Genomic DNA, 27,314 nt, shown 5'->3' with positions numbered 1-27,314 from the left:
AAATCAAACGCCGTCAGGTCCACTTCTTCGTCGTAATCAAACTCTTCCTCCCCCTCGTCATCGTAGAACTGAGCTGCTCTCAGAACTTCGTTCAGACGGCGGCGAACTCTCTGGCCACGGAAATGTGCCTGTTTGTGAAACGACAAATGTGATCGCAAAATTTTATCGACTATTGACGTGATGGAATACCTCAAAGATGTCTCAGTTTTTGTCTTACCTGTATTACAGTAGCTGCTGAATTTCGCCGTGGATCCCACGGCTCTACAGGTTGTCGTTGCAGTTGGGAACGAACTATGTAGCCCCGCCATGCTGCCTGAATGGTCACAGCTGCAAACCACTGTGGAAAAAAGAGATATTCTAGTTTATACAACGACTGTTACACTGAATTAAAAAAAGCTATTCGCTTTGCACGCTTTGCTCATCACTAGATTATTTCAATTGAGGCACCAGAGTCAGGCAAATCTTCATCGGAGCACTCGAAGAGATTTCATGTTTCATTCTCCAATCAAAACAAAGTGAGCGCTTCCGAGCATTCCGAAAGTTGTCACGTGAGCAGGACGCCAACACGACAAAACGTTACATAGCAATTTTAGTGACAAAAACGCGGGCTCAGGCAACAGATCCGGACGGAAAAATGTCTTCCTTTGAAAGTGTTTGAAGATTAACCCACCTTGGCGGTGTTGACATCAATCAAATGTCTGATATACCATCCTCTCCACAGTGCCTGTATCTTGGTTGCAGCAACGTGCCGTTCTTTCCTATACATACAAAGCACAGTAATTCGTTTACTTAACGTTGAAAGCTGTGGTAACCTTTTTTCTCCATTTAGACTCCAAATTCTCGCTACGAAACTAATGTTAGCGAAGAAATTACTTCTATGGATCTAAACTAAATGACAAAACCATAGCTTCATCACAAACACTGAAGTATGTTTCCCAGGCATTAACAATTAAAAGTGACAAACAAACCAGGTTAACGTGAAAACTGTTTTGCCTTACAGTTTTTCAAAGACCCATATTGCAATCGGTTTTAATCTTTTTTCAATTTTTGTCCATCCGTATTTTCTCATATATTCGTTGTGTTAATGAAATGTTCCTTCGCTGCTTCAAGTGATTATTTTAATATTTCACTCAATTTGGTGGCCTTAAACTATTTGTCAAATGAACTCTCAAGCTTCCCTGCCCATTACCATCATTAGCAATTTTTCAACTTACAGAGGATCCAGAGAATCTCTTCTTCTTTGTTCGATGTCCTGGTCCACGCGTGATTCAGTTGTCTTTTGCTCAGTTGTGTTCACGTCTCGAGATCTCTCTTCCTTGACTACATGATGCAGACTATCTGGGCTGAAATTCTCATGTTCTAGCAGATGTTTCACCGCCAGTTGAAAGCGTTCTTGGTTGTGTTGACTCTGTTGTTAGTATTTAGTAGAAAGAAAAAACAACAGGAAACGGTCAAGAGTTCTACTGAAAGGCAGGTGATAAGTGACAGCTTACTGTACCTGTTATGAAATAACTAAACTTTGGGTTCGTCAATCACTTTACAGCAAATGAATTATGCTGTCTTGTTTTTCGTTGTATTTTACTGTATTGTGTTGTGTGATGTTACATTGTTTTATTGTGTTTTGTTGTGTTGTTGTTGTTTTTTGTTGTGTTGTGTTGTTTTATTTTGCAGTGTTGTATTTTGTTCTTGCGTTGTGTTTTGATTTGCTTTGTTTTGTTGTGCTGTGTTTTGTTGCATTTTGTTGCGTTGCGTTGTGTTGCGTTGCGCTGTGTTGTGTTTTATTGTGTTGTTTTGTTGTGCTGTGTTGCATTTTGTTGCGTTGTGTTGTTTTTTTTGCGTCGTTGTGTTTTGTTGTGTTGAGTTAACGCAGTTCCCCGTGAATCCTCAGCTATTTTGATGACCTTCTCGTGTAATTTACCTTTCACCAAAGGGCGCAGGCATTAAAAGGGAATTGATGTCAAACTCAGAGACAAGCCAGCATTTAATTTTAATTTAGCTAGCCCAGGTTTGCAAAAATAGCCGGATTTTTCTCATAGTGTTTTGCATTAGTGTATTTATTTGGTGGCGCGAAACAATAGTAGAAAATTCAACTACCTTTCCCGCCTAAACTAGTAAACAGTTGAGAATAAAATAACCAGTCTTACCAATAAACTAAGTCTTGTTAAAACACGCTCCGGATCTCTTCCTTGTGTTTCCACACTGCTGTTGCAAAATACACGCAATGTTAGTGTTATCGAAGTCACTTTACGCAAGTGAAAACCTGAGACATGTATTTGAACTGTGGGATAAAGTTCTAAGGACAAGAGGGATAATCGCATTTTATGAACGCAATTTAGGCAGTTGCGAAAATACGCCTGAAAAAAAAAAATTCAGTCACTTTAAAATAACAAAGTAATAACAAAGAATGCGAAAGAACGACTCGCACCCACAGAGTCGATTAAACGCTGTTTTCCGTAGCATAGAGATAGAAAATGTCGCTCTTTCCAGTAGTTCTCCATAGAGCTTCATAAAAATCCATGTTGAACTCACCTAACTTCCTTTTCATGCCTTGCACTCAAGGCATCTTGAGATTGGAATTGTCTCTGGCACATGGCAATAAAAAGAACTTGATTTTTATCTGTGACCTGCAATGGAGATACAGAGGGTCCAGGTCACTTATCATAGCTAACCAAAGCATCAATATTCAGTCAGTGAAAGCTGGGTGATTTTACCTATTGGTCTCTCAGTAGTAAGCTTCTATGAAGCAATTTTTCTTACCTTGCTTTCCACGTGCATAACCTCGTCATCTAAGTTCCGAAGGTCTGGTAAGGCCTCTAGTATCAAAGCCCTGCAAATGTAATTTTAGATTTCACAACAATTTCCTTTGACCTTTGTAAAGAGCAAAGAGGGGTACCCTGTGGGGGTCCCTTAGGACAGACAAAAAGGAAAATGAGTAAGTCGTTTTAGGAACCTGCCACTGACTTATGAGGATAATAGCTTAGAAGTGGGTTTGTGAATATTACTGCGAGACACAAATTAAGATCATATTTAAATCTTGTATTTCACGATTTAATACAATAAGGAAATGTGTCACTGACTGCTTGCACCTGATATTTGGAACGTCACGCAAAGCCCCTCTGCACTAGAGAAGCGTTGTGTGACACACTTCATAACCGCTTCTTGCACGAATAAAAGACACGATTAATAATGCCATTGTTTACTTACCTACAGTTAGGATCTTCATAAACAGGATTCCCTTCAACCTTCAGTGTTCTAAGTCTGTGACAGCCTTGTAGACCAGGTACAAGACTGTCTGTGTCTAAAAGATACAAATTCTATGGTCACACTGAGATGGCACTAATTGTTACTAATGACTTTACCCTAACTTCACGAAGGAAGAGAAGGTGAAACAAGAAAATTGGAGGTTAAAAACGTTTTATTAGTACACAAACAATTTAGTGAGGCGAGGAGCGGGGGGGGGGGGGGCGGGGGTGGGGGGCATAACCACTATTTTGCTTTCAAAGCTGACATAATAAGTTGACAAGGAACTGAAGTCTTACAAATGTCTAAAACTTGATAAAGGTGAGGCTTAGTGTGTCGCCACTTCTTTGGTAAACAATGATAAATAATCAACAACACAAAGAAGACATGAGCGAGCTGAGTGGTGTTTTTTGTGTATTTCTTACTTTGTTGCCTTGGTCATGAGACTGCTAACATGTATATTGTTACTGCGTCACTCTTGGAGAGTAAAACATTTATTTCATGACAAAACGTTGCTACAAAATGCTAGCAAAGCAGGGCTGCAGGTTTTCTACCTGATATTAGGTTGTTGCTTATGTCCAAAGTCTCCAGCATGATCAAATTACCAAGAGGTGCTAACTGAAAAATGCTGCAAAGAAAAAATATTTTAGTACTAAAAGTTACCTGTGGGATAATATCAAGATATCAAGTGCCCTGACCTCCCCCCTCTACCCCCACCCCCAACTTGGACGTTTGGTGGCCTCGTGGATAACACTTTAAAACTCTGAAATAAGCGGTCTGGGCTGAGGACTGGCCAGGGTCATTCTGTCTCATATCCTTGGGCAAGATACTAAACTCGCATATTGCCTCTCTCCACCATATCCAATTTTATCACAATGTGTGTCCAGATGAGTAGTGGAGGCAAAATTTGTTACTCAACCAGACAAAATTGCCGAGGGAGAACTTTGACATTAAGCACCCCATTCCAAGACTCCAGTAGTATATAACGGTAATTCTTTAGGCTACTAAGCCCTCTTTTTGCATCACAAATCAGTGGAGTATCAAGTTGAACATTTTGTAGCTCTCACCTGTTCTGGCTAACACTGAGAGTCTGGAGCAACGGCAGCCACGCTTTTGACAGGGACTCCATGGAAGAAATGCTGTTGTCGTCAAGTTTCAACTCTCTCAAGAGGACTGTATTTACAAGGTGAGGAGGCTGTAATGGATGAAACCGTAAAATATAGCTAATGAGTTGGAGCAGAATTTGAGAGGTCATGCAGTGTACAACCAGTTCTATGACAGCAAAATCATAAAACATAAAAAAACACAAACTGTTTATCATACAAACTGCAAAAATTGATATCAACCTACTTCTTGCAAATTATTTGCCTGAAGGTTCAACATCTGCAGCAGCATACAGTTTTCAATCTCAGTAATGCGAGCCAAGTGATTATGCGCAAGGCTTAGGTGCTGTAGATTTCTCAGACAAGACAAACCCTATAGAAAAAACAAAATTAAGTAAGACACACTGGAGAACTTTATTACATTTTTAGGTTTCGTTAACAACTTTTTACATGCAGATATCATACATTACTTATAAACTACCTTCAGAACACCATCCCCTCAACATAATTATGAACATCACTTGCTTGGACTTACCTTGGAGTTAATAAGTTGATTATTGTCCATGAACAATTGCTGCAGTTTGCTACAAGGTGTCAAATCTCCTATATGAATTAAAGGATTTATAAGTAACCTTAAAATTAAGATGAGAATTCAACATATTAATTATTAATAACTAAATAACATTTTGTATTTATTTGTTATCAACAAAAGCAGCATTTTTACCTATCCTTGTGATCTTGTTATTTGATAAGTCCAAAGACACCACAGAATTACATCCTTCTAAACCATGGATGGATGCTAAATTATTGTTAGCTAGAGAAATTGTTTCCAGCTTTGGAAGATCTTTGCAGTTGATTGCTTCAATCTTGTTGTCCTGAAATGAATGAATGCACAAAGCATTCCTCTGCTCAATTACGACATTTAACTATTACCTTGTAAAACAGCTACCAGACCAAAGCTTAAGTTTGCTGCAAGTGAACTGTGATGCAAAATAATATTTTAGTCTTGACCAATACCCAAGGGGGTATGGGATTTTATCCATTACTCAGCTGATGGGTGAGAAACATTCTTGGATTTTCTAGTGACTGTGACATATAGGCCTTTTGGCAGGCCTGGAAAAAATATGTTCTTTGCACCTTGTGAAGAGTTATATAGTACACAGCTGAGAAGTAACTGAAGAGAGAAATACCAATTTATTATCTAGTAAATCGACAGCACTTGGAAACATGACATATTCTAAATCAATAATTTGCAAGTTTACTTTAGTTCGCATATCAAGTGGTCATTGCAAGCACTTTACCTTCACATGAAGTTCCTGTAATTCCTTACACTTGTCCAAACCTTCAACAGCCAGTAATCCACAGTGCTGAAGCATCAGTGACCTCACATCTGGACACTGACTAAGATTTTGCATACTACAGCTTGGAATGTCTCTTAGAGCAATGTACTTCACCTGGAATACCAAACCAGTTAACATTTCAATTTCCATTTATAGAACCCTGGATATTACCCTGTTCTAGACTAAATTATTTATACACTGGCCCCTTTTCCGGTAAATTATACCCTGTTGTAGACCAAAACTGTCTGATTTCTATACCCTATCCGAGACTACACTGTCTGAAAACCATACCCATATGGCTTATGTATCGGAGCACCCCACTACCCCCCCCCCCCCAACCACCCCAGGGCACAATAATCACATAGCAATACTTCAGAGTAAAAGAAACCAAATAAACTAATAAACATCCTACCCTGAAGAGAGGTGTGTTAGGAGGCGAGGACATCAACAGCTGTTCCTCTGTTAAAACAGGAAGATGCTTACTAGCTGAAAACACTCTCCTGTTAAGAGAAAATCAAAACCAATTTATTTAGCCGTGATAAAGAGCAAGAGGAAAAAACTTCCATGTTTGTGGACCATGATATTTAGTTACCTTGGTCTAGACTTTGTTGCTACAGGATGAATTCTCTCCTCTACAGTGGATGTTGTGCTGGTGAAAAAACAAAGAAACAAACACGCTCAACATTTGCATATTTTACACGACTAAATATTGATTCTTCTCACCAATTTGTCCTCTTTGTTTGAGGTTAACAAGAACAAGGTAATGACAAATATCAAATGGAAGATAAATATTTTCATATTATTTATCATCTACCTCCAAGGAGTGTGTTCTTTGACCCACTGTAGTCGTCTTTCCTCTAGATCTTTTGTCAATGCCAAGCCACCCACTTTCTGTTCCAGTGCTTCTGCATTATTTTCTGTCTTACCCTCATCTTGCTCCACTGATGTCTCCGTCTGCTCTGGTGGACTTGATTTATTTTGTGTAGTATTCATTTCAGCATCAATTTTAGATTTCTCTCTTTTTTGTAATTCCTTTCCTTTTTGTTTTCTGTCTTCTTCAGCTCTCCTCTTCTCGATTTCTAATCTTTCTTTCTCTTCTTTCATTCTCTTCTCTTCATCTTTCCTTCTTCTTTGTTCTTCTTTCTGTTTTTCTTCCTCTTCTCTTCTTTTTCTCTCTTCTTCTTCTTTCTTTTTTTCATCCAACTCCTTTTCTCTTCCTTCTTCTTCTCTCTTCCTATTTTCCTCTTCTACTTGTCTCTTTTCCTCTTCCACTTTTCGTTGTAGTTCTTCTGCTTCTCTTCGTTTGTCTTCTTCTTCCCTTTTCCTTCTCACCTCTTCCTGTTTTCTTTTCTCTTCCTCAATTCTCTTTTTCTCTTCTCTCTGTCTCTTTTCCTGCTCTCTGATTTGTTGTTCATCCTTCAATTTTCTTTCCTTCTCAGCTGCCTCTTGTTTCTTTCTTTCTTCCTCTTCTCTCCTCCTTTTCTCATTTTCCTCTTTCCTCTTCTTTTCATTTTCAAGCTTCTTTTTCTCTGCTTCCTCTCTCAATTTTCTTTCAACTCGTTCAATGCGATCCAGTTCCTCATTTGTCCTTTTTATTCTCTCCAACTTCTTAGCTTCCAGCAATGGTTGATACTGTTTTCTAATTCTAAATCAACAGATAAAATATTATCAACACTATAAAGTTTTTTTAATATTTCCTTTAAATTGACCATTTAAATCAGTTTAAGATAATTTCCAAGGAAATTAATTTCCATATACTTGAGATGGTCATACCTGAAGCCTCGGTAGAACTTTTGTAGTTTGGTTGCTGCAACTTCTTTTTTCTGATGTTGATATTCTGCCTCTTTTTGCTGTGGTGCAAGAACCAAACCACTTAACATTTTATAGTTATCCGTTATCAGACAATCAAGAATAGAATTACATGGCATAACAGAGCTCAGCTTATGTCAATTTTTTGTCTGTGAATAAAATATGCCGTCATCACCTTACACCTTTGCATTTTTATCCAATAGCAATCTCACAAATGGAATATCAAGCCTCTGTTTCTGCCTATCTACTGATCTAAGACAATCGTAAAATCTCATTTCACTGCCTCAGATGTCTGAGAGAACCCTCTTAGGCGCCACCTCAGGAACAAAATAACATGGGTACAGTCTTAACCAGATTGTAAAGATTGTAAGTGGAGGTTTCACATATTTTGCTTCATAATTTTCAATTAACTCATAATCTATGTACCTGTGTCTCAACAAATGCCTCATTCTGCTTCTTTCTTTCTTCTTCTAATGCCCTTATCTCAACCTATGGGAGAAAATAATTGGTCAACAAAATATTACTTTTGTGAGAAATGCTATCTAATTTTTTTCAGAAAACTCCTTTGTCTCTCATATTGACCAGTAGAGAGATCACTGATTGGGAACAAAAACATTATCATGTCACACAGGAAGGTAAATCGAAAATGCTAACTAACTAACTTTTGATTCATTATTTTATTTGGTATTTAACATTATTTTATTAGCTTATACTGCAGTTAGGTAGATGACTTTGATCTAACAGTAAAATTATAACTGCATTGATTGTTCACCTGGAATTGTTCCTCTATTTGTTGTAATTTCTTTTCTTCTTCCTTTGCCTCTGCCTCAAGTTTAGATTGAAGAGCCTTTTAAATTACAAACAAAATTTTGTTACCTAGTTATAGATATTAACAAGGGCAAAAGTGAAATGCACACCAGAGGAAAACATATGGAATTCTTCTTTACGAAAATGACAGGTACCTAACAGCTTGCAGACTTTTTGTTTATCAACATCACATGTCAGGACTCAAAATTACGGCTGGTCAATGGACAACATCTGTCCAGAATGGTGACTTGACCAGCCAAAACCTTCCCTCGCCAGTCATGTTGACCATATAATTGTAATATTCCATTTTTGGTTGATTGATTTGATTCACTTTTACGGTATTGTTCAGGCTCACAGTTTTTGTCAAGTTTTTTCCACATGAATTAGCATCATGCATGAAACATTATCCTCCCTTTGCACTTGACTTTGCTCATAACAAATCACATGAATAATACACATATTTGCACTGAAAATCTCGATTTTCCCTGGAGATTGTCTATTTCTGATGTCTTTTAGTGTTTCAATAGTTTTCGATAGTGCAGCTGGTAAATCTTTATAAAAAATGAAATTATTAGTTGTATAAGAATAAATTCTTTGTAAAATTCTTCATAATTTCTCATTTCCAGAATATGACAGCTCTTTTCTTCATACCTTTTGTTCCTGGAGTAATTTCTTTTGTGCAGCCTCAAATTGCACCTGTCTCTGAAGACGAGCCTCTTTTTCTCTTGCACGTCTTGCCTCCTCTTCTCGCCTTCTCTCCAGGTACCACTCATCTCTCTTTTGACTTTTTTCTGCTTGTTTTTCTTCTAAATCCTTCAACTGTTGTCGAGCAGTTTCCTCTAGGATTTGGATTTCTTCTATAATTCCTGACATCAGTTCATTACAAAAAATTAGTTAATTTTTAATAAAAAAAATGACTTTCAATCACCAAGTTGATTCAGGTATGTAGATGAGCATTAAAAATTAATCCTGGACCATTAAAATTAGTATTTATTACCTGGTCTGATGATATCCAAGGCATACTGATTGTCTTCTTCATTGGTGTTTTCTTTGGCTAATTTTTCCCTTTCTTCTCTCAGCTCTGTTTCCTCAAGCTCTGCGAAAACCTAAAAAAGATGTTCTCTTTAAAATAACGTTTCTTTCAGTAGTTGTCTTCCTGTCCCTTGTTAGTTATCGTCAACTAATATATAAACTGTCATCTCCTGTGACTGTGTAGTTAGATCTAGGTTTGATTCCCACTGTTCTCTCAGGTTCAGCCATGTTCCTCCCCAAGAAGAGAGGAGAATGAGCACAAGCTAATTTCCCCAAAACAGTGGCTGGTAATTGAGCCTAATTTAGATCCCTACCCACACATTTAAATTTTGTAGTATACATTTGAGAAAGATGTACAACTTAGATGTATTTCAGTTTCTTTATTCTACATGCATTGTGCTTGCTATGTCTATTGTTAAGAGCATTGTTACTATCAGTTCACCTGATCTCTCAGAGCAAGTGGATTTTCTTTGTATTCTTCACCAAGTTCTTCCTTTATTCTCTGTGAAAGCAAAGCTGCATCTTCTTTCACCAGGCTCTCTGTGAGGATGCAATATTTTACATAACAACACTAAACACTTGATCTTTAATTTAAGGTAATCTCAATCATTAATTTAACTTTGTCTTTTATTGATTTTAACATTTTATAAACAGCTTTGATATTACTACATGTAACCTATAACATACCTGAAGGTAATTTTTCCAGGATAATTTCACATTCTTTCACTTCCTCCTCAGCACCTTCTGTTCTTGACTGCAAGAGTCTCAAATATTCCTGAATTGAATCTGGTAGAGCATTCTCCTGAGACTAAGTATATCAGAGGAAGGAAAAATCAGATAGGGGTCATAGGTTACTCGTCCTAATGATATACTATCGATCTCAGACTTCTCTTGAAATAGCTTTTTTTTTCAGGCCATTGCATGCACCATTGGCTTCAATCATGGATTCAAAAAAGTGATCATGTGATCACAAATTTCATGATTGTTTGATGAGTGAATATTTCCTGCTAATTCCTGCCATTTGCAAGTTTGTCGAGTTTTGCACTTTCTCTGTCACACAAAGCTACCTGGCTCTAGAAAGTAGCATTACGTGACAGAGAGAGGGCCAGAATTGGATTAGTACCTTTAGTTGACAGAGTAGGTGGCTGATTTTGGAATCTTTTGGAAAGAATTGGAAGAATAACCCAGCAGAGTGGCTGAGATTATAAGGTAGATGGTGATTTTTGTTGGCAGCCTGGTACTTTTGACATAACCCTGATAGAATGATACAATTTGTATGCCTAATTATAAAGTATAGGATCTCAGGAAATGTTTCTCGACTGAATGCTAAATGGCTTCCCTGCACAGAAAGTGAGGTTATGCCAAAAACATCGATACAATTAGCTTACAAAAATCCAATCTCCATGCAAAAAATACCATGGGGAGGTTTCGGACCTGCATATGAAGAAGTCGAAATAATGATAAAAAATAACATTAATTAATTTAACCTCGTAGAGTACGCATAATTACCACTACAACACTTATTTCTCTAATGTACCCCTGACTAAGTAATAAGCCTAAAACCTTTACTTGGAAATGCAAGTTTCGACGTTTTATAGAACTATCTAGTAAGCTTACACAGATGTTTACACGAAACTGCAGATCTAGCAGGCTATGAGATGACTACAATTTGCTGCATCTTGCTACAGTTTGAATTAAAATATTAAATCTAAATCTGACAGAGTAAATTTCATTAAGTTCTGTGAAAACTAAGTTTATTATTAGGGCTTACATGGTCTGTTTTCACAGTGCTAGTTGAGGTGTTGTCTTCCACATCTTCAATCTGCAAACTGTCATCCCCAAGGGCTTCCAGTTCCCGCTGAATTTCTGCTTCGATGTCTGCTTCATCGTCATCTAAGATGCAAGTCATCTCCTCTTAACTAAAACCATTCTTGTTTAGGTATCTAATCATTCTTTAATTTTTTTCTTAGAAGACAAAAAGAGCTTGGTTGCATCAAAACAGTCTCTTCGCGACCAAAATGGCGCGCTTGATACTACATGACGAAGTTTTCTCTTACGCGGATACCGCTGTGGTCATCTTAGCTTGTGAAGTAATGGGGAAGGGACCGGACCCTCGCCAAGAACGTTCTAGAGTACCTCCAACAAACCATTACCCTAGACTACGTAGCAACACTTCCCTGCGGGATACGTGCAGGTAACCTCGTCTGCATCACGCTTTCCCGCTCCATTTTCCGCTTTCAAAATAAGGGTAACTGCCCAATCGGAGGTGGGGGGGGGGGGGGGGGGGGAGGGGACAGATCGAATGTTTGGGGGTAGGGTAAGCAGGTATTTAAAAGTGAATGCTTTACTTTGAAGAAAAACAGATCTGAGATTTCGTCAAGAGACGATGTTAGGGTCTCAAATATCACGTAGAATCGCCTAAATGTCTTGCCGAGAATTCTTTTAAAAATTGTAAATATCACAAAGCATTTTCCTTAATATCTCGAAAAACTCTCTCAATATCTCTTATGTTTTAAAAATACACCGCTTTCTTTGAGGAAGAAGATTCAGGCACGTCGATGCTACCAGGATCCTCCATTTTAAAAGATTACTGCTTTCGCGCTTCTAGAGATACTGAATACATTTTCAAACGGGAAATTGATGAACTGGATTATTTCTGGCATAGAACTGAATATTGCTTCAAGAAAAAAGCGAGGGAAACACAGGGAAACCCCAAAAAAACTATGAAAATTTCAAAACATCCCTAATGTTTCTAAATAGCTTTATATTTTCTAAATATCTCGGAAACTTCTCAATATCCTCCAAAATATCCAAATATTTGTGGAAAGGCTTAACCGGAAGAAACTCCAGGCACGTTAAACTGGGGTAAATGCATGATAAAGAATAGACGGATTGAAATCCAATGCCAAAATTGATATGCGAAAACGTGAGACAAAAAAACACATCTATTTTTTACCTCAAATTATTTATTTCTACGTACAATAACTTAGTGTAATGTGCTTTAATATATGAATCCTCTAATAAGTTAATGTTAAAGTGAAAAAGGATGGGAAGTAATCTGTTTACTTCGTCGTCTGCTTTTTCTTATTCCACTTAACTCTCCGCTAGTTGGAAAAGACCGCTTTAAAAATAAACTTCAGATTATAACCCAATTCCTGACCGGTGTAAAGGAACCCCTTTATAGTTTAAGATTCGTTTCAAAATATATTTACTTGGAATAAATAACTTTTTTACCGCAGTAGCCCCGAGGCTCAAAACGTAGGGCTACCATGTGAAGAATTACTATGTTTAACTATAAGATGCTTTCTATCTGACCAAAATTCCGCTTTGAAGCTCCTAAAATTTTCGGTGGATTCGGGAACGGGACAGCAATTTCTTGTTCACTAGGCTAGAATAGAAAATATTTTTTCCCACAATTTCTCATAAAGATGACAACCTCGAAAAGCTTGTCTTTTAATACACGTAATTGCCGTTTTTTTTTTTTTTCAGAAATCTCCGTTCAATTCAAATTCGATTTCTGGAAGTTTCGCTCGGTTAGTTTCCATTTCAAAACTTCACAAGTATTCGGATTTTCTGGCAACCTTTCCAAGAAATTCTCACGCCCTTCACAGCCGTTCCTAAATTGCTGGAATTGTTGGTTGAATGGAAAGTACCTGTACAGTTGATTCACACCTACACCAATGAACTGCTGCCACAATGACATCAGTTTAAGACCATGCAGGTCTGCATTTTTCAAAGAAAATCCCTATGACTTTCATGAGCTAAAAAAAAAACATTCCTCTATAACTCTCCTCCCAAACCTCTCTCGCTAGGGTGCTTAAGCAATGACGGTAACGCCGAGGATGAGTTCCTGTAAAAATGGATTTACATTTTACTTTCGAATGTCGCTACTGTGTAGATCTGTCAGTCAGTACGTCTAGCGGTCTAAAACCTTGTTCAAGTTAAATATGTTACGACAGCGTTCAATTCCAAAAGAAAATACGAAAAATTAGCCGTTGCGGTTCAGGTTCTCCAAAATACGTAGAATTTGGTCATTTCGCGTTGTTGTTTTGCAGATGACGAGTACGAAATGTACCACGATTCAAAACGCACGTGTAGAACCATTGTTCGGCTCACGGCGACAGTCTCGTTGGCGTCGCCGTCATGGTTTACTAAAGCTTCCTACCAACACTAGCCGAACTCTGGGAGGAAGTTCTGGTGCCCGGAATATTCAACATCCCTTTATTTTCCTTACACCCTGTTTTTTAACTTTTTGCCCTCACTTTACTTTTCAGTGCCACTTCGAATTTAAAACACGAAAACCTGAAATGATAGCGTTTGACGCGCATAGAAACCTACTATTTTATATCACATTCGCCGTTCTTGTTTCTCTTGTACAAACGCCATGTTCTTTGTATGACCTCTGCCGCATTAACAAGTTGGCGAATTCTCAACACTCGCAGGCGCTGTTCTCTGTTGAGAAAAGTCGCAGAGGGGATATCATGTCCTGGGATGTTTCCACCTGACTTGCTTGTCGCCTTTTTGCCAGGAGATTGCAGCTGTAAAGTCTCAAACTGATGGTCGCATTTGCTTTCCTGTTTGCTCCGTTCAGCTTGATCCTCAATGGTATCACTTTCAGTAATTGACTTATCTTCCACGCTTGGCTTTATCGTGTCGTATTCCACCTTGCCGGGGTCGGAAGATTGTTCTTTCAATTGCAGACAACCACTAGAAGAGTTTCTTGCAAACTTGGATTCACTACTTGCGTACGCTTTGTGCCTTTTTGGAATTGCCCTTTGTGCAGTTTCTGTACCATGCAAGTCAGAACACACACCATTCTCAATACGACGAGGAAATGTCGACTTGTAGTACAAAGTCTGGTGGGAATTGTTCATATAATGAGAAATCGGGCAGTTTGTGTCTACATTTCTCAACGTCCCGCGTTTATTTCTACCGGAAAACCTTCCCGGGCTTGAAAATCCTCTCTTGGAATTCAAAGAACTTTCAGAAGATGGTTTCACATTGCCTATCTGAGGCAAAGTGTCGCTCAGTCTTCGTCTCGACGCCACTGGTTTGGCAACGATGGTTTTGCTTTTCGAAGAAGAAATAGACAAGATTGGTGAGCTCGTTACAGAGCGATACTGGGTTCCGCTATCTCGCCCACCATCTTCCCAATATGACGTCATGGATGACGTCCTTGGCAAACTTGAATGACTAGTTCCAGACCGGAAGCTTGAAGTCGACCGCGCCGCTTGGTGGGACGGCGTCGTATTCGAGAAGCCAATTAGGTTTCGCATCTGTTCTCGGCGTGAAAGTAGTTTTTGACGAGTGGACATTTCTTTAAGTTCCAACTCCTTGAAGGTTTGTGTTCCCGCACGCTGCTGCTCTGTCGTCTGGTGGAAGAAAAAAATAAATGAAGTTCAACAGCTGTCCCCGTGCCTTCAGATATCATCTAAGTTCTCTTGAGGACGTTACTTGCTACGATCGATTTTCTTTTCAGAAACTGTTTTCATGAATAAAAGCACAAACCTGGCCTTGTTTTAGACGATCAGTATACTTCAGATCCGCTAGATTCTTTATCACAAACGACAGTTTGTTCTCCACTTCCCGCTACAAAAAAAGATTCGTTAACAATTGTATCAACACTGGGCAAAATTCCAAAATCTGACGGGCTCTACTGTAAGCCTGTGTTACAGCCACCCTCCCCGAAGAAAACAATTGGAGACAGACGCACTGGGTTGGGGTTATTTCAGTTGCTGTTTTAGCTGTGAAGTAATGAGGGTCTGCTTCCGTAGTTTTTCTGGAAATAGGGAACGTTTTTGTACTTTTTAACGATTACTAGGTAATTATTTTAGGTTTAAACAACTCATTTCTTATTATATTTGTACATAACTATTTTTAGGCATCTATTGTATATTACATATTTACATAGATTATATTATCCTATTTCTTCTTTTTCTTCATTTATACAATTTTGAGTTCATGCACACGTTTTAACGAGCGCTTGGGCTCCTAGGTGTCGCGTGGTTAAATAACGTGTTGTTGTTGTTGTTGTTGTTCAGTCCATTTAAACAGGCCAAAACAAACATTTAATCTTCAATAAAACCTTCAAACAAAATAATAGTCACTGTAACACAAACCTGTTTTTTCTGCAGGTGCAACTCCACAATTTTCTCATTTTGTAATTCTTCGGGAGGGTCGCCCCTCCTCAACATAACAACGAGACGTGCGCGCTGCTCAGCCAAACGGGAAGTAAACATTTTGCTTTTGTTCCTGCAAGGAAATAAAGCCAGTGGTTTATCAAGAGTGATGATCCGGATGACGCTAGCCCCCAAGAGTAGTGACCCCTACTTTTCTTTCCATAAACAGATTTTATTTACAATTATCTCCACATTGTCCAAAAAATGAACAAAGAATCAACGTGGGAAGTTGAAAAAAAATTCCAGATTTCTGTCCACGGGACATCGAATCCTGCCATCTTGCGGCTGCAAAGTGCGTGAAACTATGGTCGCTAAATGCGAACTTGTTGTTTAAGGAACCTCACCAGTTGACTAAATTCACTTAATAGGTCCACTTAAACAATATTTGGCAGGGAACATTTCACTTCAAAGATATCATTGCAATATTTTGGGCTTACAGACAATGTGGCCTTATTCGCTAACGACGCCCAATTTTTTCAGATTTCGGGTGTTCTTCCGGGCGTGTTCTCTCCAAAACGAAGTCGGTGACCCCCCATTTTTTTTTTACATTTCTGACATAACTAACTCATCATCTTACAGTGGTAGTCTCAGAAAAAAAAAAAATGTTGGAAAATTTTCGCGCGAACGTCCTTAAGTGTTAGAAGAGGTCAAAGCTACTTTATCATCAGCTTTATTTTTGTTAGCTGCGAGCAAAAAGACTATTATCGTCTCGCTTCGCCGGTAGGACAGTTCGGTTTTGACTGCTGCTCACACTGCGGAAGCAGTCGCCGTATGCAAGGCGTGTATAGTAAGATGTGATCTGTAATTCGTAAGTAATGTACTCGGGTGCAAACAATCAAAAAATAGCTTACAAAAGTGTCTCCTTCTGCAGTTCCAGCTCCCATATCAACACATTCTCGTGCCCAGTGCCAGCGGGTTGAACTCTCCCCTCTCCTAAACAGACGTCCTTCTGTCCAGTTTTCCTTCCTTCGCAAGTCTTCAGTAGACAAGTCTGAGTAGATACCTCACTCGTCCCAGGCCCTGGCGGCTGAGGCATCTCACGAGAGGGGCCTGGTAATGACCTGTCTGGTGTTGGTTCATTTTTCTCAGTGCTCAATGAAATCCCGCTCTCATGGGTGGTGATACTCCATCTGTACGATACAAAAAGTGTTCTTTAGTAAAATAAGAAACGTGTAATTCCGTAAGCTGTTAGAAAAGTTTATTTATGGTATTTATTGGCAAGAGAAAAACAGGTTTGCTCATGCCCTCAGGTTTGAGCAACAGGTGTAACAGGTAAAGGTAAAGGTAAAGTCTGCATACGAGCCAAGTGGCCCTCCAGGCCGGAGCTTATCCTGGTTTCTGTAGCATGAAGCGATTAGGAATATTTCTACTCCCCCCTGGATGGGATGCTAGTCCATCGCAGGGTTACCCCCAGCATTGAGTTCGCCGGTACCCATTTATACGCCTGAGTGGAGAGAGGCACTGTGAGAGTAAAGTGTCTTGCCCAAGAACACAACACAATGTCCCCGGCCAGGGCTAGAACCCGGACCGCTCGATCCGGAGACGAGCGCACTAACCATGAGGCCACCGCGCCTTCCACATAACAGTTGTAACAAATATGGGAAAATAAGTAGTTTTGGATTTGCAATCAGGCAACGAATAGCAATCCAGAAAAACAGGCACGTATTGTGTGCAGAATACAGAATACAAACCAGACGATTATGGTCACATGCCTGTGTTGCGATGAATTAGCCATGTCGGGTGCTGGAGATGGCAGCTGGGCTATGAAATTAGAAACCAAATGCACATCACTCTCTACTTCACTGGTCAGCGGTGACGTGGGTTCACTGCTTGTGCGCACGCCGCTGTCCCTGTCATCACTGGACTGCAGTCCCTGGTCTCCATCACTCATAACCTGGGAGCTGGACCTGACAACCATCTGTCTCAGGTAACGTAGAGAGGTGCGGAACTTTCGTGGTGTGTTGATACCTGTCAGTGACGGTCGAAGAAAAGTACTTGAGACAACTTGGCAAGTTTTTGAGCTTTCAATATTTGCTGCTGATATTTTTAGCTGCTTTCTTTCTGCATGCAGATGTCGGCCATAACTCTCTGAACTTTCATGACTTTCTTTGTATGAGTAGCTAAGCTCGGCTAGCCATGCAAGTGATTTCGATGCCGCACCAGAAATTAACGATTCCAGGAGCCCATGACCCATGGGCTCCTAACGATTCGTGTTCCAACAAACACGTAATGCACAAACAGAAAGCGCCTCTTCATATGAGCCCGGTAACCAGTTCCTATCGTAAATTTCAGCCCGGTCGACCGGGATGAAATTCAAGAAACAAAACCGAAATGGTGAAAATGCCGACCGATAGGGTCGCGTCTAAATAATAAAAAGAAAAATTAAAGGGTGGTTCGAAGATATGAATTTTACTTTTTCGTGTCCAAAACATCGCCAATCAATGCGTATGTGTGTAAATCACTTCAAGTCCAAGCCAAGCATTGATGACTAAGGCCCCGACCGCACTTTAGTATCCGTTTTCGTCTCAACCAAAACGAAGCAAAACATTTTCGCCCACACTAGCGTTTCGTTTTGTTTTCACCTGTCCACATTCATAAGTTTTCAATCGAAAACGCATACTTTTTGATACGCTTTCGCCTATCGTCCACACTAAAAAACCGCCGAAAACGCTGATGGAAGCGACAGAATATGACGTTTTTTTCGTCACCGTTTTCCAATGCCTCCGTTTTCACCTATCCAGACTTGACACGGAGCGTTTTCAAAACGATGCGTTTCCAAGACTCCACTTTTAAACCGTTTTGGAAAGTCCCTATTTTCATCAGCGTTTTCGGGCATTTTAGTCTGGAGGACAGGCAAAAACGCATAAAAAAGTACGCGTTTTCAAACGAAAGAAGTTACATTTGTTATCAGAAGATCTCACCATGTGCCACTGGATCATTTATTCTTCCAGCAAGAAAAGAACGCATCACATCAACACATTCATGTTCGTTCTCGAGACTGCTCTCGTCATCCGACCGCAATGTGACTGAATCGTGCTGACAAGTAACGCAACACAACAAAAACTGTTAGCACAGCTTTAGCCGCTGCGAGGCTACCTTTAATTGCTCATCCTTTCCGCTTGAATAGTGCCACTAGCTTGAATGTAAGTATTTAATGGCAATGGCCCACTGAGGGTACGGTGAGGGTACAGTGGAACTCCGCCTTGCAATAATACGACCATCTCAATATTACTGCCACTTTTTTTAGTCTTGAAAAAACGCTTAGTCAGTTATTTTCCTATGATTTTAAGAAGCCCTTTTAAACGGCTACCTCTAAAATACGCGCTCCACCTCGCGGCTACCTCTCAAACGCGTTCCACGTTAATGATTCTTCCAGGGGGGAGGGTTGTAGCATGTTCCCTTGATGATGATTCCTTGAAAATTTCACTTTAATCCAAAAATATCCCTTGTTCCCTTCAAATAAATGATCATGTTCCTTTGTTCCCCAGTCCCTGGGAGGCCCCCAGAACCCCTGGGAGACCCTCATAACTTAGTTCTTTGGCCTCGATATTTTGCAGTGCTTTTGTACATCAAAGCTACTTTTTGTATAGTGCAATAATAGGGATCAGAAAAAGGTCAACAGAACATCTAGTAAACTCAGCACAGACAAGGCTGCACATTACCAACTATGTCGCATCTAACTTGAGTGCTATGAAATGTACCTTGTAATTGGCTAGCTCCAGGTGGAGCTTTGCCAACCTTCTCTGAAGACGTCTTATAACAATGTTCTTGTCAACCTCTTCATTCTGTCTGAAATTAAAAGGACTGCAACATTTAGTTTTGGTTATCAGTCGTGTTTGTGTGCTACAGGTACATAAACGATGAATGCTGTGCAGACACAGCTTTGTATCCCTAGGCGCATCTCAAAAGTCAGATGCTTGTTAGGACTTTCACCACTACCATTTGAAGCATTAAAAAAATCACACACGGCATTGGACCAATGTAAAACCATAGATAACTAGATAACATTCTTGCTTAACACCACACATGCATGCTTGGAAAAGTATACAATCCGTTAGCAAACATGACAAATGCAATTTTTTTCTATCCTTTAACCTCAGGCTTTAGATTCAATTAAAAACCTGGGGAAACCTGACAGAAGTGTTTCGTTAAACTGGAAAATAACTCGAGACCTTCATCCGAGATTAGGGTCAGATTATGTAATACATAAATTTCAAATTGTTCCTTGAATTCTGACTTACATGGGTTTGTTCAGGATTCGCGCTACTCTTTGAGCAAATCTGCAGGTCGAAATGGTTTCAGACACATTTTTCTCCTCAGCAGACAAAGCTGCAATCATAGCAGTGTTGCAATTCCCACCTGCGGTTTTAAGAGAATATTATAGATAGTTAGAATTAAAAGGACAACGTCGTATCAAGGAGTATGCACTAATTCTTAAGACAGTTTGATAAGTCAGTCGTTTGAAGGCTCTACTTATTTCATGTAAGGTGGTACCTATTCAAAAGTCATTACAAGCTATTTTAAGCAAGACATCAACTATTATTTCATCCAAAAACGGCAGCAAACACAAGCAAAACTCCGTTTAGAGTGTCAGTATCACCTTTTTTACCGTATCAGAGTCAAGGAGATGCAGATGGACCTCTTCAAATAAACACCACTTTAAATCATGGCGTTTTGAATATGTAAGCACAATGTTGCTGTCCTAGGCGCGGCACATATTCCATGGATGTTCTTATTGACATTTTTCTATCACTTGCAGGGACTGCATAGGAGGAGGAGCTGGTGTGGCTAAGCCCTACCACTTCTTTGCTTGGGCTGATTTTTTAGAGCTCCAAATGGCACGCAAATACATGATAAATGCGGAACAGAGCCCCTTAATGTTTGTTTGTCTTGGACAGATTTTTTAGCCCTACCACCAATTTAAAATGGTCGCAGGGGTCCCTGATCTGTATTGCTTATCAAGGTCGAGGCTCAACTGAAGGATGATGCTGTGTTTTTGAGCAAATATCATACTAGAAAATTGTTGCTCGGCATAACCTGCAATGGTCTCCCATCCCATATAATAGGATACGAGGATTGGAACAGATTTATCATGTAGGTCTTAATTGCCCCCGCAGGGTTTTGGCCCAGAGGCCAAAACCCGAGGAGGCACCCTAGGATTCCCCGCGTGTATACATACAGGGAATTTCAAAAAAGAAAGAAATTTGTCGGTAGTATGCGAAGCGTTCTCGATTTGATGAAATTAGGCGCGCACGGTGGTCTCGGGTAATGTGCAGCAAGGAACGCGGGCTCACCAAACCGCCGGAAATCAAGCCTGGGTCGCCTAGATGGTGTCGGGTAAATGAAATTCTTGATCTCAAGGTTGTTGCAACCACGAGTTCGCGTTTCGCCATCTTCTAGCAGCATTTTAAGGTTCTTGTAACCACGAGTTCGCGTTTCGCCATCTTCGAGCAGCATTTCAAAGTCTCCCAAGCACGACTTCGCATTTCGCCATCTTCGAGCAGCATTTCAAGGTCAAAAACACACTCCAATTACAATATGGCCTGCATGCATGCATGACGATTTTAGCGCGATCAAATAAATTCGCTTCGAAATGGCCGAGATTCTCATCTAGAACGAATTGAAAACGTTTTCAAAGATCCTGAAGATGGATTCTGGGAGAAAAACACGTCAGAAGGTATCGTAAAAAATTCTGAAGTACACTAGGAATTTGAGGGCAGTGTGGTTCAATTGCAAATAAATAGCTAAATACCCTTCTGATCGCCAGTTTTACCTTTGGCCCTGATCTCGTTTATTCGGATCGCTTATTTGTTCTGAGTAATCCTACGTGGCGTAGAGTTCATGGGTGGACTCGGTGACTCTGCAGGGATCCAAATGTAAATGTAAATGTTTTGCAGCGTTTTCGTAGAAGTCAAAAAGCTTGACTCTAATTTGCATATATGGTGACTGTAACGTGATACTTCTGTTTACATCTCGGAAAAAAACTCGACTTCCGTTCTGCTTTCGAGATACGTTCGCTCGTATATCAAGACAAATGATTTGTTTCAGCGTCAAATTGGAACAGCAGAGTAGTTTGACTTAATTTTTGGTTCGCTATAATTTTTTAACCTTTTTGCCCTATAAAGTTCTACTGAGTGAAATTTTTGTAAAAGAAATATTAGTTTTCATGAAGGCAACCATTTTTCCCTGAAAGTACTTTTTGCGTCCATTCTAACGAGATATGGTAAACTGCTCTGCTGTAAATGCTTCGTGAGAGTATTATGTAAAGAATATCATGTGATGGAATAGTCGATAGAATGAGTTAAACAGAATGTGTTGGTTTAGTTAACTTAGTTGATTGTTTGGATCATATTCAGGGTAAGATGCCTAAGTTACTGGGACAGTATGAGTGATATAGTTTACAAAAAAAAATAACAGTTTTAGTTCATACAAAAATGTTCAATATTACTGTTTTCAATCAGCAGAAATAAAAGAAAGCGGGGGCAGATTTAGTGATAACTATTACTAGTTTAATAGTAGGTAAAAGGTAAAGTCTGCATAGGAGCCAAGTGGACCATTAGGTGGGAGTTTATCCTTGTTTCTGTAGCATGAAGTGACTGGGAGTATTTCCACTCCCCTTGGGATAGGATACTCGTCCGTGGCAGGGTTACCCCCAGCATTAAATTCACCGGTACCCATTTATACACCTGGGTTTAGTGAGGCACTGTGAGAGTAACATGTCTTGCCCAAGAACACAACCCAATGTCCCCGGCCAGGGCTCAAACCCCGACCACTTGATCAGGAGACGAGCACGCTGACCAGGAGGCCACCATGCCTCCACAGGTCTTAATATTAGTACAAGAGGTGAGTGAGTTCACGCACCTAGACTGTCCTGTAAAACCATAGTCAAAAGTGAATTCCTATAGGGAACCTGAACAGGCTCATAATCTGCTGCAACAACAGCGTTCTTTCCATTTCCTAGCTCTACAGCACTTGCACTAATGAGTCTTCCATTCAGTCTTGGTCTTGAAGTGCCATCCACACTTCTAGTTCTCTGCAAAGTTGCACTTGAGCAGCAATTGGAACATTTCCCAGTTTGTTCCTTTCGACTGCAATTTCTCAAGGACCTCACATTAAATTTCTGCAGGGCAATGATCACAGATTCCAAGTGATGTAATGACAGGTTGATGAACTTCGCTTCACCAAGATGTTGCTCATTGGCACTTGGTTTTGATATTTGCTCTGATCCAGCTACGTCAACCAGATTCAGCTTTGACCTTTGGTGAAGAGAGAAAAATGATCATACTACTGTTAGATATGCTGTAAGATAGGGGAAGGGGGGCAATGGTCAAGATATGACTTAATTTTTTTCAGCACTTTAGACAGGGAGGATCCTCCTGGTTATACGCAATGGGACTTTCCTCTTGTCTGGAAGCAACTAGCATGAAGCAACTAGGAGAATTTCTACTCTCCTTGGGTGGAACGGTAGTGCATCATAGGTTTACCCCAGTATTAAAATTGCTGCTACCCATTTATACACTTGGGAGGAGAGGGGTTCTGTGAGAGAAATGTCTTGCCCAATAACACAATGCAGTAACTCCAGCTAAGGCTTGACCCTGGACTGCTCCACTAACCATTGACTACAATTTAGGCCACTGCATCTCCCACTAAATTTCCAAGAGAAGCTTAAAATGTCAGTTACCTGCTTGTCCCTCAACCCAGAAATTGAGACATTATACTAGAGTTATGTGGGGTCGAGCAAAAAAGCAGCAATCAAATCAACGAAAGCTTGGAGCTGAAAGGGGTTACACATTAAACAAAATCTGCAACAAAATGTCTACAACAAAACAACCCCAGGTGAGACTTATACACACCTTAAAAATAACTCTGTGCCATGCTTCTGCCTGAATATCATAATGCTAAATACAGTATGTGATCTAGACGACCTCTGATTGTCAGGTGTTTCAGCTGTCTTTCGATTTGCCACACCCAGTTGATAGAGCTTGGTCGCCTCCTCCACTGATGTCACACGATGAAGAGAAAGTCCATGAAGGTGACAAGACTCGTTTCCACCCATTGTCACCAAAACCTGATACGTGACCACAGAAAAAAAAAAATCACGAAGGTTACATCTCAGTTACAGTAAGCTTTTCTCAAGATTACTCTGGATGTAATACATCAAACATGAGAGACAGTGTTTCATCGGGATATCCAAACACCAAGAAGAGAGTTGAAAATGCAACACGCAATGGAGTATTTTTTGACAAAATTCAAGGTGTTTGGATAGGCAATGAAACACTGTCTTGAGTGTTTGATATTTCTTCTTGATTGAAACAAAAACTAAGTAGTAAATGGAGAAGTAAAATCGTCAAAATCTGTGCTAATTATGACCGGGTATCCAAACCTCCTTCACGGTTGTGATTTTCTTTGTTTTAAGTCGATGAATTATTAAATGAGTGAGAGAAGTACCAACAAACAACTGTTGTTGTTGTTTTTTTAATATTTATAACACTAATCCCAGTGTGTGTTTTATGTGTACGTGGATCATCCCAAAAAACGACCTTCTAAAACTATCAGGTTATCCTGCTCTTGCTTACATCATACTCTGGTATTTCTAATATTAAGCAACTTCTTCTCTGTAATATCAAAAGTTAACTGGTCCAGCCTCTAATAATTAAAAATAATTGTTGAGAATGCTGTAAGGTAATAGCCTGGAATAATGGTGGACTGCTCTTAAGATATAACATTATTAGCTTTCATACACACAAGTAACATAAGATTAACATCATAAACAGAATGACATAAGAAGGACGTGTTGTCAGGATTGCAGTGTGAACATCCCAAAATAATGACATGATAGCAACATAACAGCATGAACATGACCAACAAAAGCAATTGTGTGGTTATGTCAGTATGATGTTATGTCACTAGTGTGAACCAGGCCTTACCTTTGACAATTCCTTGGGTTTTTTCGAACCTCTAAACAGAAGAGGACCCAGCAGATCATATGCTGTCTCTTTATAAATTTCTAGGAATGACACATGAATGTTGACTGTGTCATGCTGATTATGGGCAACATCTTGAAAAATCAACGACAGACTTTGAGGGATTAGTCCATTGTAGTCAGACCTGAGAACAGAAGGTTGCAACAATCTTACAAAATGTATTAACGACAATATTATACAGTGGTTTCATTAATATTGTCTGCAGGAGGGCAACTGGTTTTCAATGCAAACAAAACTTTTTGAAATAAACTTTTTTATAAGAAAAACTTTCCTCTGGATGGTCAAACCAGGAGAACAAAATCATCCTCAAACACAGTCAATTTGCAGAGTGCCTAGCCATTAATGCAACACCTGGCCATGTTTTATACCATGCCATAGAAAATATAGCCAATCAGAATACAGGAGAGCTGTAAGTTGTACATTTGACCGTATTACCTCCAACCTTCCCTGTGTTGCATACATGTAACTAGTATTTATCTATAAATATCAATTATCAAGGGTTCCCATAGCAGCAATAGTTGTACATATAAATGCAGCTGTTTTTAATGAAGGTAGTAATTAAAACATGATTTTTATATGTAGTTAGTGCAGGTGATTTTGTTCTCAGGTAAATGTAGTAGTCCCTAAGCGAAATCCAGAATTTCCCCTAAAGAGCCTACATGTAGTCCTCGGCAGTGTCAGGGATGGCAGAGCATATTTTGAATTGGCGGGGGGTGGGGGGGGGGGGGGCTAACAAGGGAGGGCTAACTTGTAGGGGGTCTGGAGATATTTGTAAAATTATTACTTTATATATTTTTGCTTGAAATTGGGGAAGCTAAAGGCCCCCCACCCCCACCCCCCGCTCCACCGTCCCTGAGTCTAAAAGAACACATTTAAATAGAATTGTTTACAAATAAAAGGAGATTGACTAGGAAAAAATCCTGAAATTTGGAAAGTGTCCTAAGCACATAATCAAGGATTTCTTTTAAATTTTTCAAATTTCTTTCCAATGTATGCGATTTTGGGAAACTCCCAATATCACATTGATCTGAATGCGTCCCACATGAATCTACTAACATGATTGGTGGTCTACTTCAACCTGTCATAGTCACTGAACACTAATGATACCTTTTAAGGTTTGTCTTCGAAGGAAGCTTAAAACAATAGTGCCAGTGGCAATTAGTTGTGCAGTAATCTCTCTTGTCTCGGACATTATTCTTGGATGCACATGTGTCACTTATCGCTCAATAATAAACAAGTCCATGTTAAAACCTCTTAAGGGTTACAATGAATCAGCCATGCCTCAAAAATCCAATCTGGTATCATTCTTAACTTTGCGACGAGCTTTACGACATTCCTTTAATATGTGAGACCAGGAGTAACATCAGTCTGCGAGAGACTCTCATGATTAAACAGGATGAAAATTCTCATTCCAGCATGGATAACATGGGTTCTTCTATTTAGTAACGAAATAAGCTGAATAACAAAGAATCAAAAAAAAATAACACAGAATTTTTTAAAAAAATAATCTTTCACCATACTAAGGGAGATAGCATTTGTTGAAATCCAAAATCATTGTGTACGTTTTTAAATCCAGTACAAAATGGCAGTTGAAGTAATTTCTTACACTGGCAAAGTTTAAAGATCACCAAAGACTTCTCGTGACGCCTGTCACGCGCCAGTCGTTAAAAACCATCCCCTGGGAGTTTGGCACTTTCTAAAGCTGCATAACTGCAGTTGCATACCATTGGGATTTTTTCCAACTTCAAACGAATAATTTCGCATTTAACAGTTTAAATTAAAATTAAGCAAGATTACCGTAAGACACGTGTTTTTTTTCTTTCATGAGTGTGTTAAAAAAAGGCAGATTAAAATGTCCAGGTTACAGGAGAAATTTGAGAAGACCTTTCTTATGTAAGGTCACGTTCAATTCAGTTGTTTTTTTACAGGTTCGATTCGTACCCTCTAAATTACCTAACAATACAGAAGAATTTTTAAACACAAATTGAAGTCAATACATTAAAAATAAAAGCAAAAGCATCTATAAACGAATCGCGAGTAGCAAATTTCAAAGTCAAGCTACTTCAGGATACCTGAGCTTAGAAAACACGGCAGATCAAGTTCACCACTAAGTACTTACCCGTCGGAACTATCGACTCCTTCACCTTGAATCGTGTAAGTTTTGCCAGCTCCCGTTTGTCCATAAGCAAATATTGTGCCATTGTATCCTTCGAGAAATTGTTTGACAATATCCTTTCCGGCTACATCGAATACATTCTTCTGCGATGATTTCATACCGAAAACGTGCACGAAGCGAAATCTGAGGGGTTTGGATTCTTGTAGATTCGTGATACAGCTAGTGGAAGCGTTCGGCGAAACTTGTCCAGGTGGATAAATGTAAATTGCTCGATCTTCACGCTTGATCAATTCCTGATTTATATCTTGACATGGTTTTAAACGTGCAAATACTTTGATATTCGCCATAAACAACCTCTCGGACTGAAGTGAGCGATGATTATTGACGTTTGCTGCTCAATACTGAGCGTGATCGAAGGAAATCAAATGGCCACACGAAGGAATCATTGTCGGAAAGGGTCATTGCGAACAATAACGCTCTTTTAGTCTCAATCATCCGCTCCATTTCTTTGGCCAGAGTTGAGCGATAATTAACTGTAAGCAAACCGCCCGCTTTTGTGTCCAGAATGCGACGGAACAAAAGAAATTACGATACACAATAGCAGTCCGATATGAGCGGTGACCAGTCGCCATATCAATAGAATTGACCGAATGGGCAACGGACCGTGTTGTTTCCTTGGAGGCCTGGCGATAGTAAAACAGAAT

At 39.6% G+C, this 27,314-nt stretch overlaps 2 protein-coding genes across 6 annotated transcripts in view; both read right to left on the bottom strand.

The window, feature by feature from the left end:
• Positions 1-11,555, bottom strand: part of LOC110058314 (leucine-rich repeat- and IQ domain-containing protein 1-like) — a 16,144-nt gene extending 4,589 nt beyond the window's left edge. For 3 of the 5 annotated variants that reach the window (XM_089289080.1, XM_020764947.2, XM_020764950.2), the window contains exons 1-25: positions 11,103-11,555; positions 10,019-10,139; positions 9,774-9,871; positions 9,297-9,405; positions 8,951-9,165; positions 8,265-8,339; positions 7,919-7,981; positions 7,457-7,533; positions 6,498-7,328; positions 6,276-6,332; positions 6,096-6,183; positions 5,645-5,797; positions 5,068-5,218; positions 4,879-4,946; positions 4,591-4,716; positions 4,308-4,435; positions 3,795-3,868; positions 3,205-3,298; positions 2,758-2,827; positions 2,530-2,624; positions 2,145-2,202; positions 1,215-1,408; positions 671-758; positions 218-337; positions 1-128 (exon numbers count right to left, since the gene is read on the bottom strand). The exon at positions 1-128 is cut by the window's left edge and continues 60 nt beyond it. In XM_089289080.1, the coding sequence (XP_089145206.1) occupies positions 1-128; positions 218-337; positions 671-758; positions 1,215-1,408; positions 2,145-2,202; positions 2,530-2,624; positions 2,758-2,827; positions 3,205-3,298; positions 3,795-3,868; positions 4,308-4,435; positions 4,591-4,716; positions 4,879-4,946; positions 5,068-5,218; positions 5,645-5,797; positions 6,096-6,183; positions 6,276-6,332; positions 6,498-7,328; positions 7,457-7,533; positions 7,919-7,981; positions 8,265-8,339; positions 8,951-9,165; positions 9,297-9,405; positions 9,774-9,871; positions 10,019-10,139; positions 11,103-11,240 (3,419 nt within the window). In that variant the 5' untranslated portion in view covers positions 11,241-11,555. The remainder of the gene's footprint in view (positions 129-217; positions 338-670; positions 759-1,214; positions 1,409-2,144; positions 2,203-2,529; positions 2,625-2,757; positions 2,828-3,204; positions 3,299-3,794; positions 3,869-4,307; positions 4,436-4,590; positions 4,717-4,878; positions 4,947-5,067; positions 5,219-5,644; positions 5,798-6,095; positions 6,184-6,275; positions 6,333-6,497; positions 7,329-7,456; positions 7,534-7,918; positions 7,982-8,264; positions 8,340-8,950; positions 9,166-9,296; positions 9,406-9,773; positions 9,872-10,018; positions 10,140-11,102) is intronic. The other 2 variants (XM_020764949.2, XM_020764951.2) reach the window with 2 other exon arrangements.
• A 2,016-nt stretch (positions 11,556-13,571) lies between these two features.
• On the bottom strand, positions 13,572-27,270 carry LOC110058493 (uncharacterized). Its single transcript, XM_089289084.1, has 12 exons — positions 26,614-27,270; positions 24,438-24,618; positions 23,364-23,578; positions 22,372-22,766; positions 19,752-19,869; positions 19,212-19,299; positions 18,432-18,546; positions 17,223-17,478; positions 16,362-16,640; positions 15,451-15,583; positions 14,840-14,920; positions 13,572-14,703 (listed from the first exon to the last, which is right to left on the bottom strand). Exons 1-12 carry the CDS (start codon positions 26,955-26,957, stop codon positions 13,669-13,671), a joined length of 3,240 nt encoding a protein of 1,079 aa, XP_089145210.1. The 5' UTR covers positions 26,958-27,270; the 3' UTR covers positions 13,572-13,668.
• Positions 27,271-27,314: the final 44 nt, after the last annotated feature.

The sequence above is a fragment of the Orbicella faveolata genome, unplaced genomic scaffold (assembly GCF_042242905.1).
Source record: "Orbicella faveolata isolate gen_17 unplaced genomic scaffold, um_ofav_v1 contig_2, whole genome shotgun sequence".
NCBI classification, from domain to species: domain Eukaryota; kingdom Metazoa; phylum Cnidaria; class Anthozoa; order Scleractinia; family Merulinidae; genus Orbicella; species Orbicella faveolata.
This window is presented reverse-complemented; position numbering and strand designations above follow the sequence as displayed.